At 38.5% G+C, this 12,340-nt stretch overlaps 2 protein-coding genes and 1 long non-coding RNA gene across 4 annotated transcripts; 2 read left to right on the forward strand and 1 right to left on the reverse strand.

Moving 5' to 3' along the window:
• Positions 1 to 419: 419 nt before the first annotated feature.
• On the forward strand, positions 420 to 1,702 carry LOC140782519 (ethylene-responsive transcription factor FZP-like). The gene has a single exon (XM_073129130.1). The coding sequence runs from the start codon at positions 476 to 478 to the stop codon at positions 1,571 to 1,573; it is 1,098 nt and encodes a 365-aa protein (XP_072985231.1). The 5' UTR covers positions 420 to 475; the 3' UTR covers positions 1,574 to 1,702.
• A 1,728-nt stretch (positions 1,703 to 3,430) lies between these two features.
• On the forward strand, positions 3,431 to 7,524 carry LOC140781927 (zinc finger CCCH domain-containing protein 6-like). Of its 2 annotated transcripts, none has more exons than XM_073128236.1 (7): positions 3,431 to 3,755; positions 3,939 to 4,096; positions 4,379 to 4,444; positions 4,798 to 4,917; positions 5,015 to 5,308; positions 5,426 to 5,746; positions 6,996 to 7,524. In XM_073128236.1, the coding sequence occupies exons 1-7, from the start codon at positions 3,686 to 3,688 to the stop codon at positions 7,380 to 7,382; spliced, it is 1,416 nt and encodes a 471-aa protein (XP_072984337.1). In that variant the 5' UTR covers positions 3,431 to 3,685; the 3' UTR covers positions 7,383 to 7,524. The 2 variants fall into 2 exon arrangements, with proteins under 2 accessions (XP_072984337.1, XP_072984338.1); XM_073128237.1 differs by having other exon boundaries at positions 5,021 to 5,308.
• A 1,289-nt stretch (positions 7,525 to 8,813) lies between these two features.
• Positions 8,814 to 11,285, reverse strand: LOC140782421 (uncharacterized). Its single transcript, XR_012107871.1, has 2 exons — positions 11,128 to 11,285; positions 8,814 to 10,057 (listed from the first exon to the last, which is right to left on the reverse strand). It is a non-coding gene; the product is annotated as an uncharacterized lncRNA (long non-coding RNA).
• Positions 11,286 to 12,340: the final 1,055 nt, after the last annotated feature.

Here is a 12,340-nt window from a genome sequence, read left to right on the forward strand (position 1 = left end):
TCCTCATCCTTCTGAAGTTATCCCATGCAGAGGTTTCAGAACAAACCTAACTGCTCCACTTCAAGCAGCATAGAGCTTCCTATGAATTTTAATTTATCCAAACTTTATTTCGCCTATATTGCGGTAGCACATGCGAAAAATCTTACTCAGGAAAGCAAATCCACTGAAGATATTAATTTCAAATTCAAATGCCAAGCACTCAAATTAGTCTGATCATATATAACAAGTAATCTAGTAACACTTGAACAGAGGATCATACCATATAAAATATAATTTTGAGAGTGATGAAGATGGTCATGCATCCATGACATCCCTATCCCATCTACAGTGTCCTTTTTATTTTTCCCTCCTAACACATTAAACTCTATCCATTTAAAATCCCCTGGACCTCTCCCCATTTCACCCCCACTCCACTCTGAAACACAGACAACTTCACTCCACACCAACCTCTTTCACTTTCTCCTTTCAACCACTAATGTCTTCCTCCAAAACCTTAGACACTACGAGTCTACAAGCTCAAGGATACAACCAAATTGTGATGGGATTTGGTGATTCTAAACTAGCAAACTCATCACCACCATCATCTTCTTCCTCACCAACACAAGCAACCTCCACATCTCCTAATGAGAGGAGAGGGAGGAGGAAGCCAACAGAGCCAGGGAGGTTCCTTGGTGTGAGGAGGAGGCCATGGGGGAGGTATGCTGCTGAGATAAGAGACCCCACAACAAAGGAAAGGCATTGGCTTGGGACCTTTGACACTGCCCAAGAGGCTGCTCTGGCCTATGACAGGGCTGCCCTCTCCATGAAGGGAACCCAAGCTAGGACCAACTTCATCTATACTGACACACCCATCTCCACTTTCCATTCTTTCCTCACTCCATTCCACACTCAGAGCTTCATCCAGCCACCAATGGCTCCGCCACCAACTCAACCACACCAGTTCGTGGGCAACACCTCCATGCAACCAAGCAATCAGAGCATACCAACTCAATGTTACACTAATCACATTGCATTCCAACCAAGTCATCACAGCACTAGCACGGTTCCTGACCTCGCTTCGTCGGCGGAGAGCGACATCGCTGCCGACTTCTTATTCTCTGATGACACAAGGTCTGGCTACTTGAGCAGCATAATCCCTGAGAGTTGTCTCAGGTCATCTCCCAAACACTCCTATCCAGACCAAGATACTAGTAGCACATGCAAGTTGAACGCTCAAATCCTCTCTCCTCACAACCAAGTCCAGCACCTGCATGGCTCCATTAGTACCCCCTCATCTTATTCTCCAACAAATGGGTCTCTTTTGGACGCCTATGGAAGTGAAGTGGGTGCAATGTCCTCTTCAGAGGACTTCCCTTGCCTCGCCGAGATCGGTGGCGAATTCTGGGTGGACGAGCCTCTCTGGGAGCTCAGTGCATGTGGGTTTCCTACGTCCAGTGATGTTAGTATGGGAGATGTTGCCTCTTCTTTGATGCAAGGTTCCAATTTTGGATCACTGCCTCAAGTTTCAGACACATGCATCCCTTCAGTCCCTTCATTTACTGATGTGCTTGACTTAGGCTACTCGCTCTTTTGATCAACTCAAAGTCTGAACTACTTCATGTCAGCCTTGATTAGGAGTTTGCAAGACGAGAGCATCTGGATCTTGCCTTCATCTTTGTTTTGATGGTTATATGATCTTAAAGAAGACTGATCATATGTTTAAGTTGATCATGGTATTTAATTATAGTGTACTTCTTTCTTTAGAGTTATATATATCATTATCATCATGTTATATATTTTTAGAACTAGCATGCACAATCCAAAGATGCATGCATGCAAGCATGAGATAGTAATTATGCAGCATTTGTTCTACTGTTACGGGCCGAACTATTTGGGCCTAAATAGCCCAAATTAGGGAATATTGTGGCCCAGGAATGGCCGCTTCGGGTTAGATCGAGTTCGAGCGTGATCTTTTTTATTCAGGTCTAGTAACATTAAAAGTAAAATAAAGTACAAATAAATATAAAAATAAACTTAATTAAAAATTTAAAACGATATCTTCGCATCTTCCTCTGGCCGCTTCTCGTCCACATATGAACAGCTCACAGGAGTCCTGGATCCGCTGTGTAGTGTAAACAGGCGAACATCCATTCCATGATTCCATCCCATCCGTCCAACCACCTAACACCAGTTAAAGTCGCGACTCGTTCCATTCCCACGCTCCCGGTCAAAACACGTGTCTCCCTCGACCGGCTGCTTACCAGTAGGTAACGATGTCCGTCTCTTCCTCCCCATCCGGCCCCGTCCACCGGCGATTGCCGGTCGCTTACGTGATCCACCCCCACCAACTAAACTACTTCAACTCCCCCTCCAAATCAACGTATAATAATACAACTACCTTCCATGATGGCGTGGGAGCAACCACAGCCGTCCGACGCCCGAGATCAAGTGCGAAGTCCTCGCGGCCACTCCTCCGGTGTTCCCGCCGTTACACCAAAACCGCCCGCCACTTCTCCCGACCACCAGCTGCGGGCCCACCTCTGGGGTACCGAGGTGTCGGCCTCTCATTGGCTACCTGGATCGTCACGCATTCCATGTCCGTATCCTTTTTGTCAGCACTTAATTACCCCCAACTTTCTTCACAAACCACTAATCTGCCACTTCACGAGAAACATCACGCCAATATATATATATATATTTATATAATTTTTACAACTCAGGACCTGCCTCTTCCAAAATTTGCAGTTCAATCCCTGCGATTACACACCATGTATAAAACGCACTTTAGCATTAGCTTTTCCCAACAACGTTATAAAATGCTTTCCTGCTTATTATATGGAGATGACAAGTGTGGTCTACAAATAGCGAGATTATAGGGTTTGAATCCTAAAATTACTTAAATGTCGTGCGCTCGTGCTTCGTGTGCAAATTTCCCTTCCGAATATGACCAAAACGCCCTCCGTGTGCTCACTGCCGACAGTACTATTGCCCTCTCGAGCCGCACAGGATCAGCTGAGAGCTACCAAACACCAGGGCCCTTCAACGGCATTAATTAATCCACCACGTTTCAATTAGTCATACTCCCGGCTCTAAATTACACGAGGCGATGGCATTCAAAGATCGAGCAGTGAAGGGCATGCTCGTTATTTCCGAACAGAAACTTGGCTTTTCTCGGCATTGGATGTAATATTTGGTGTAATTAATTATTAATCGAAGGGACGGCGATCGGAATTTACCGTTCGAGGTGGGGTATTTAATAAAGACGACCTTTTTCCTTCCTTTGGGCAGAGATTCTCTGCTTCTCTAATGCAGGAATTGCTACCGTCAGGGCACTTAGCAACTTCTCATTGGTCCATGCCATCTCATTGCAATAAATTCCTGCAATGGCGATCCAGAGGATCCGCTCCCTTTCCGATGGCGGGTATATAAACCAACAGACGAAAAGGGACGAGAAGAAAAGAAAGATCAAAGCGCTTTGAAAACGGAGAGAAAGAAGAGTAGTAGCTCCGAGAGAGTGGAAATAGGGGTAGAAAAAAAATAAGGGAGAGAAAAATGGGGAAAAAATAAAAATAAATATTCAATCCATCTCAAATCGATTATTATCACCACACCAATCGGTCTCCATTCCTGCCAATCTCACTCGATCGGAGATTTTAGAAGCTTCGGGAGCCTTCTAGGTCCCTTCCGGTGCACCTCGGTTCTAGGGATGGAGTCGTACGGACGTAGCGGCGCCGCCGGAGAGGGAGGCGACCAGGACCCCGATAAGGGACTGGAAGGTATCTTGCTTGCGTTCTTCGAGTTTTCCCCAGGTTTTCCTAATTTTTCGGATCTTTTTGGTTGGAGTGTGCTAGGTTTGGGTTTTTTTTTACTGTGCTTCGAAGTTTAGGATTGAGGTAAATTAGTGTGTGTGGTGAATTTATTGTGTTTTTTATTAGTTTTTTTTTAAATATTTGTGATAGAATCCATGTGGAGGTTGGGATTGGGTGGAGGTGGTGGCGGTGACTCGCCGTTCCCAGAGAGGCCCGGCGAGCAGGATTGTGCTTTTTTTCTGCGCACTGGGACGTGCGGCTATGGAGAGCGTTGCCGCTATAATCACCCCCGTGATCGCGGTGGAGTAGTAAGTATCTTTGTCTCTGCTCTTTTGAAACCAATTCAGCTAGGGCTCCTCGCTGTTTGCCTTTTTGAGAATATTTTTACATATTCGATCCACTTGGATGAAAATGTATGTAGTTCTATTTCCTATGGCTAAACTTGGTAATAGGTTTAGATTGATTGCCAATTTAATGAAGTAAGTTTTTGTGTTGATCAATTAATTTAAGAAAGACGAGAACTTTATGCTTGGTATAGCCTTTCGTAACAATTGGTCTTGCCTTTCATTTAACTTTTAAATCGGGTTCAGTTAATTCTAGCTGGAAGGACTGGAGCAACTGAGTATCCAGAGCGAACAGGCCAGCCTCTATGTGAGGTAATATACTTGATGTTTTTGCATGCATTTACCTTAATTGTGAAAGTGGTATCTAGGGTTGCCATGCTGGCACATTGCATGGCCTACTGTTTTGTCTGCATGAGCTAACACAGATTGACATGCCCTAGTGCAGACTTGCATACAACACCATGGGGGGTGGGTTACTGACCATGCCCTTATTTTCATGTCCTTGGGAATTTTACTAGTCATGACAACTCATCAACCCTTAAGTTATGACATGAGTTTGATTATTTTGTAGAAACAAATTCTGAAATTAAGTTTTGATATATTAAATCATGAATGGAAAAGTTATGATTAGATGGATACATGCGGTTGTGTTTATCTATCTACAGTACTTTATGAAGACTGGGACTTGTAAATTCGGTTCCACCTGCAAGTATCACCACCCGAGACAAGGAGGTGGATCTGTGCAGCCAGTCACGTTAAATTACTATGGATATCCACTGCGGCTGGTCAGAAACTTTATTGATCTTTGTGCTTGATTGTTCTTGCTCTTTCAATACTCACATTATTTTGATGAAAATATACTGACTATACTGGTGGTACAAGGTGCAGGGTGAGAAGGAGTGCTCCTACTATATGAAGACAGGGCAATGCAAGTTTGGTTCTACTTGTAAATTCCATCACCCACAACCCAATGGTGCCTCAGCGCCATCCTCTGGTCCCTCATTTTATTCGACAGTGCAGCCTTCTACTGTTACTTCACCTCATCAATACCCACCTTTGGCTAGTTGGCAAGTTGGGAGGCCTTCCATGGTGCCTGGATCATATGTCCCAGGATCCTATGGTACTATGTTGATCTCACCTGGAGTTGTCCCAATGCAGGGCTGGAGTCCTTATCCGGTTTGTATACTACTTTACATATTTATATAGTTGATTACTTTCCTGACCTATCTGTAGATAATTTAGGCTTCAAGTTAAAAGTGGGGCTTCTATTCTGAAATCTTTCGTGTGAGGCAGGCGTCTGTAAGTTCGGTGATCACCCCTGGTGGGCAACAAGCAGTTCAAGCAGGAGCAGTTTATGGCTTGTCAAATCAGGTATCTCCTGTAATGCCTGCTTATGCAGGTTCTTATGTGCCAATCTCTTCCTCAGCTGGACATTCAAGCAGTAGCCAAAGAGAACACAGTTTCCCGGAGCGGCCTGGCCAACCTGAGTGCCAGTTTTACATGCGGACAGGGGATTGTAAATTTGGAGCTACCTGCAAATACCATCATCCGCCAGACTGGACCATACCAAGAACTAATTGTGTTCTTAGCCCTATGGGTCTTCCTCTTCGTCCAGTAAGCACCTTTATAATTCTTTCATTCAATTAAACTGATTTTTAATATCATTTTCTTCCTGTAGGAATATCAGAAATATCACCTATAAAACTCCACGCTGGTTGATGTTTTTGCACTTTAAGCTTGTGCGCACTCGATGTTTGCATTAGAAGTCAGTTACTGAAGTTTTAGGTTTTGAGCCTAACTGCTCTTATCTTTGTATTGATGATGATTTTTCAGTCCCTAAAATGAATTATATAAAATTCAGAAGTTAACAATTCGTCCTTTCAGTGCAATTCCATCTGCAGTCACCTTTAATTTCTTCCAACTTATCATGTTTTGAGCAAGGGTTTGTGTCAAATCTAGTTCTTTAAGGCCTATTCTTACAACGTAAATCTGTGATCTTAACCTCTCTCAAGAAACTTCTCTAACAGGATGAAAAGAAATCCCAAAATGTTCTATGATTTTTGGAAGATATAGCTACGGGCTCTTTGTTTTGCAACTAAAGTTATACAATTAATTTCTTTGCATCAGAATGATGGAAAATTTTCATTATATACCCATAACATATGTTTAGGACAGATTTGTATAGTTATGGCAGCATAATTGGGTAATAAGGTGCAAGACATAAACAACTGCCACTCTAATTAAAGTTCAAATGTACAAAAGTTACAAAAGTTCTGTCGAATTGGATGCATTACTTGCAGTAGATTTTCAGGATTTCTAGGTCATGGATTTTGAGGCTTTTATATATGCTGCAGATACAGCCTCTTGTGTGGTGATTAGTTTCCTGTGACTCCACTTACTATTTCAAAGTGTTATACTACACATTATGGTGAAATAATAGGTCTGACGTGGTTGCTATGTTACAAATACTGTTGGATTACATGGGCATTGATAAGGCAGGTTTGAGACTAGTCTACCTTGCAGTGATGCACATATACTTCCTCGGTTCCTCCAACCTTTGCCCACGATCAAGCTCTAACCAAGAGAGGAAAGGAAAGAAGATTGATTGTGGTGGAGGAATATATGCATAGTCTTTGGCACTGCCTGCAAATTTTATTGGTTCTTTGTGTCTTTTGGCAACTTATTTTTCTACTACTATTACTATATTTTAGGAACCTTGTGACTATTACAAATGTTAACTTCACAATTGATGTCATCGTCCATAGAAGTTACCTCTTTTCTTTTTGATGATTACTCTTTTTTCTCTTTCATAATCACTATCAGCCTGAAGTTTATTTGTCACTAATGAACTCTTTCCATGCAGGGTGCTCAGCCTTGCACATACTATGCTCAGCATGGCGTCTGCAAATTTGGGCCGACATGCAAATTTGATCACCCAATGGGTAGTCTGAGCTACAGTCCTTCGGCATCTTCGCTCTCGGATATGCCTGTTGCTCCATATCCAATTGGATTTTCTCTTCCTACTCTGGCTCCATCTTCATCATCTTCAGAGCTACGGCCAGAATTCTATTCTGCCAAGGAGTCTCCTGCCCCTCGAGTGACCTCATCGGAGACTATGTCTGCCTCCATTGGTTCAATCTTTTCCAAGGGGGCTTTTGTTCCCCATTCCTTCGTCCGGCCTCAGACTTCTACAGCTAGTGGCAGTAATGGTGGCGCAAGCCGTGGTGGTGAAATCTCAAATTCAAGCTGAGAAATATTGTCCTGCCAAATTCATCTCCCAGATATAATTGTTTTCTGACACAACTCTTTATTGCTGTCAACAACAGTGGACGTGAGATATCCATGCATTCTTTCCGCATTTTCTCCAATTAAAATCTTCCACGATGGAATCATCTCGTCCATCCCATATTATTCTAATAGTAATGTTCATACAATATTTTTATCCATGAAACTTATCTTATCTGAATAAGACAGGTCAACTAAGGAAAGGAATAGAAACCTTAATAATTGCATCGATAAAATTAAAACCTGAGCTTAACCTGCTTGCTGCTGTCTGTTCATGCTTTGATCTTTGGAAATGAAAAGGGTTCACGTACGTGATGGCTTTCATGCTTGCTGCCAGAGATAGAGCTCACTCCCACCTCGGTACATCGTATTTGTCAGAGCAGTCCAGAAGTTTCAGTCTTCCAGGCAAATGTGTAGACTCTGGTTGGGTCACTTGGTTTAAGCCTCTCCATTTGCCCAAATTTTTATTTTATCTTTGTACTTTTGCATATATATATATTCTAAGAAAACTTCAGAGACTCATGTACTATGTGATTGTACCTACCTCTACCTGAGACAATGGATGTTGCACTGAAACAATCTGAATGCTTAAATTAATCAATTTCAAGGAATTCTTTATTCCTGTCTATGCTTCATTACTTCTTATAGGTTTTTAATTTATATGTGTTTGTATGCTTAATGTCATTCAGTATCAAATTTGTTGGATTAATGTTTCTTTGAAATGCTTATTTTTAACATTCACTAAAAGGTACTTCAGAATGGATAAAGTTTCTTTTGCTTATTGGGGTTTATATATATATATATATATATATATATATATATATATATATATATATATATATATATATATATAATGTCAAGCCTAAGCTTTGGTCCCCAAGTGGCTAATGGATCCTAAACTTTTTCTTGTTGTTTGAACTCTTAATTTCGAGTCAGGAAGAGGATTGAATCAGGCATTATTCGATCTGTCTTCAATGAATATAGTCAAAGGTTCGCCTGCGGTGGTGGTGAATTAAAGTCGTCTTCTAGTCTAAAGGATCGAAATGTGAGTGCGTGAAAGAGACTTACTTTTGTAATTTTCTTGTCTCTGTCTTGCTTCAAGGATTTCATTTCAAAGACAAACTTGTCCTTGATCAAAACAAAACTTCCATGATGACATAGGCAAGACAAGACAAGAAAAATACAAAAATAAGAAGAATGAATGAGGAAGTATTCAAGGTAAAACTAAGAGAAGCTTATCAGAGAAATAAGAACCTACAACACTTGGTGCTTCAAAGTTCTGAAAACCAACCATAACTAATAGGAAAGAACTGGGAATGCCATGCATACTCTTCCTACATATAGTTAGTAAACATATGCCAGTAAAGTACGAATAGTTTCCAATCATTCTGAAATATGGTAACAAATTAACACCATGTAAAGTATTTATTATCCCTTCAATTGCCAAAAGTTCAGAATAATGCTCAAAATCCATAGTAGGTACAAGTTCACCAACTTAGCATTGTTCCAAATTGCAATTGAAACTAAGAAAAACGAATACTTTGTCGTCAAGTTCAAGAAACATTCCGAAGGTTCCAACCTTTCGTTCTTGATAATAAAATTAAAGATACTGCTAATTTCTCCACAAACTGGGACATACTTCATGGTCCTTGAAACAAGGTTCCAACCATACAGCTCTCAGGATTTTAGGTTGGTCTGCCACCTCATTACCAGAAGTTATTGAATATTCAATATCAGGAATACCGAGGATGTCATCCCGCATAAATTTGAGCTGACAGATTGAAAGAGTGACGTCCTTTGTTCTAGATCTACACAACCAATCGGCACGATGTAAAGCTCTCAACCGTTTATAAAAATCAGCACTCCTGTTTCGTGCAATTATAGTCTTGAATACTACTTCCTGAGTCACAAAATTGTAAGACAACAACTTAAGTGAATCCCTGATAAAGATAGTGTCCTTCAATTGGCAGTCACACCGATTGTAACCACGACAATTACAGCCATAAATAAACTTTGTTCTGTTGAATGGAGCTCCACTGATATTGATCATCTTTGTCTCCCACTTTTGATCACCAACATAGCAGAAACTTATCTCCATCTTTGCAGAATCAACACATTGAATAGCAAACACAATGCAATCATCAGATGTAGGAATAGATAAGAATGTGTACAACTGATCGTTGGTCTTCCTATTCTGGTACTTAGGTAGGTTGATCTTTTTCAAAAGAAAAGGGTTGCAGAAGAAAACATGGTCATCTCGTTGAGCAAGCAACCACCCCAACTTCGATTCAACACATTTGGCACCTTGGAGATCAGGTAACAAGATGGTGCAACATTTGGGATATGATGCATCATACAAATAGCATTTGCAATCTTCATCATCAGTTAGCCCGTATACCATAAACCACGGTTCCGTTTTGGAAAATTTGGTTATATCATTGAGATTTGATGGAGATGACCGCCAACTCCTGCACACTTGGCGAAAATTAATGAAATCTAGGAGCGGCAAAAAGTTAGCGATGTGCTCTAATATTTCAGGAAGCATATCCGACCATCTCTTTTCTACATTTGATGAGAGGCGACCACTTGTTGTTCTTGTCCAACGAGATCTCATAGGATAGTCTCTCTTCGGCATCAATCCTGTGGACTTAGCAATGAGAATTAAGAGAACAGGACAAGCGTAAATTTTGTTCTACAGATCTTTTGTCTCTAGGGAAACAAGCCACAGCAGTTTTATCATGTGTTATAACATAGTAATCCATCTTTTTGGATGACTGATGAATAATCTAAATTGTCACTCTGATTAGAAAAATAAGTTCACAAATTCAAGTGAATAAGAAGTATTATATTTGGAAAGCCAACAGGCTTATATCTAAGGGAATTTTACTGAATCAATGAATTGTCACTAAAAAATTTCAAAATATCATCATAAGTACTAGCTTACCACTACATCTTTTAAAATATCAAATTTACCACCAAAATTACTAAAATGTCATTCCAATAGTTAAATCAAACTAATCGATTAAAACAAACTTAGATTAGAAAAGATTATTATGCCTAGTATAAATTGTTTAAAATGATTCAAAAGCTATCCAGTATTTTCCTCAATATTATAGTACAAGGAAAACCTCTTCTTTTTATACAAGACAAAAGTTGTTACTGAATATTTTACACTCTAAATTTCAGGAATGAAAGGTATTTGAGTCCTGTATATGTGTTTGTTAATTTTAACAACTATTTTTACGAATATTCCATTACAAATTAATAATAATAATAATAATTTTAAAAGACTCGAATGATTTTAGTACAGTTATTATATCATAAAGAATGTAATGACAATTATGATATTTTAGAAGTTTTCAATGTGAAAAACCCTACAACAAAAGATATGATGGTACTTAATGATGCAATCCTAATACTCATGTGCAACTTTGTACGGGACCTAATCAGGAAAAGTCTCATGGAATAATCTTAATACAACGTATGGAAGGGGGAAGTGGGGAAGGGGGAAGGGGGAAAGGGAAAAGCGAGTCATAGCACACAGCAACCATCAATGGCCAATGGGTCATCTTAATACTGTTTATCTACATGCAAACATTGGCTGCAAGCAATCCGTGCATCTTACCTGTTTGTGTTAATGTCAAAGAGAAAGAAAACTTCTCTCTACAATGTATAACTCAGTGGACAGATCAAATAAAAATCTCAAATACCTTCTTAGTGCAGCGAGAACCGAGAGAGAAGGCGGAGCGTCCAAAAGACCCGGAGAAGTAGAAAAGCATGAGTCGATTGGTTAGATTGAGGCGTTTTAAAGATCTAATTTATGGGAGTTCGAATCTAAACAGGATTCTCCCTCTTCTCTCGTTGTTTTGATTGGAAAGTTGGACTTACCATATATATATTGATGGAATTTTAATAGATTACAAACTAATTAACGAGTCCTATATAGATACAAATTTCAAATTCCATATATATATATCTATATATAAGAGGTTTTTTTATATAATTACCAATGAAAATATTATAATTACGATTGAAATCTTATATGTTTTTCGACATCCTGATTAGTTTTAAGCAGAATATTTATATATTATTATTATGGATAATTTTATTTAGACTCTTTAAACGATTATTTTTTACGCACATTATCTTAATAAATTTTTCTTTAGTTTAAAGTACTCTATAGTTACTCCTTTTAGTTTAAGAAAATATTTATATGTTTATTTTCTTAGTTCGAATGCTCTGTATATATGTAATAAAAAAGTTTAAATATAAAAAATCATGATAGTTAAAGTGACCAAATACATATAAATAATTTATATCTTTTTTTATAATTTTGGAAGTTTAGAGTATAAAGTATTTATATTTAGTTTTTCTCTTACGAAAAATTAAGGTTTTTCTTATCGATAAGATTATATAGTTTTAAAACTATTTTAATTAACTTATATAAGGGCAATATAGTATTTTAATTTAATTATAATTAGTTAGATTTAACTTATTTTTGATAATTATAATTATGATATCTCAAGAATATAGTGGCTATAATGATATTTTGAAAGCTTTTCCTCGTAATCATGTACAATTCTCTATATATAATTATTAATATCAACCAAGTTTTATCGGATATTCTTTTTTATATGGTCGATTTGTTTGTTGTTAGTCATTTCGAGATTATTAAATGAAAAATATTAATAATAATAAGAGTAAAAATCAGAAGCATTTTCTCAACTTAAATACGTGGTCATAAATAAATTTACCATCAAATGATAAGGTAAACTAGGATAAATAGCACGATTATTTATAATTAATTAATAATTTTAATATTTATAAATATATATATGAAATAAATAATATAATTTACTAAATTCTAAACCTATCCGAATTTTTTTCAAAAATTCTATCCGTATCCGAATCGGATAGAAATTT

Source organism: Typha latifolia, chromosome 2, assembly GCF_019914945.1.
Source record: "Typha latifolia isolate L0001 chromosome 2, TyphaL0001v2, whole genome shotgun sequence".
Classification (NCBI taxonomy): domain Eukaryota; kingdom Viridiplantae; phylum Streptophyta; class Magnoliopsida; order Poales; family Typhaceae; genus Typha; species Typha latifolia.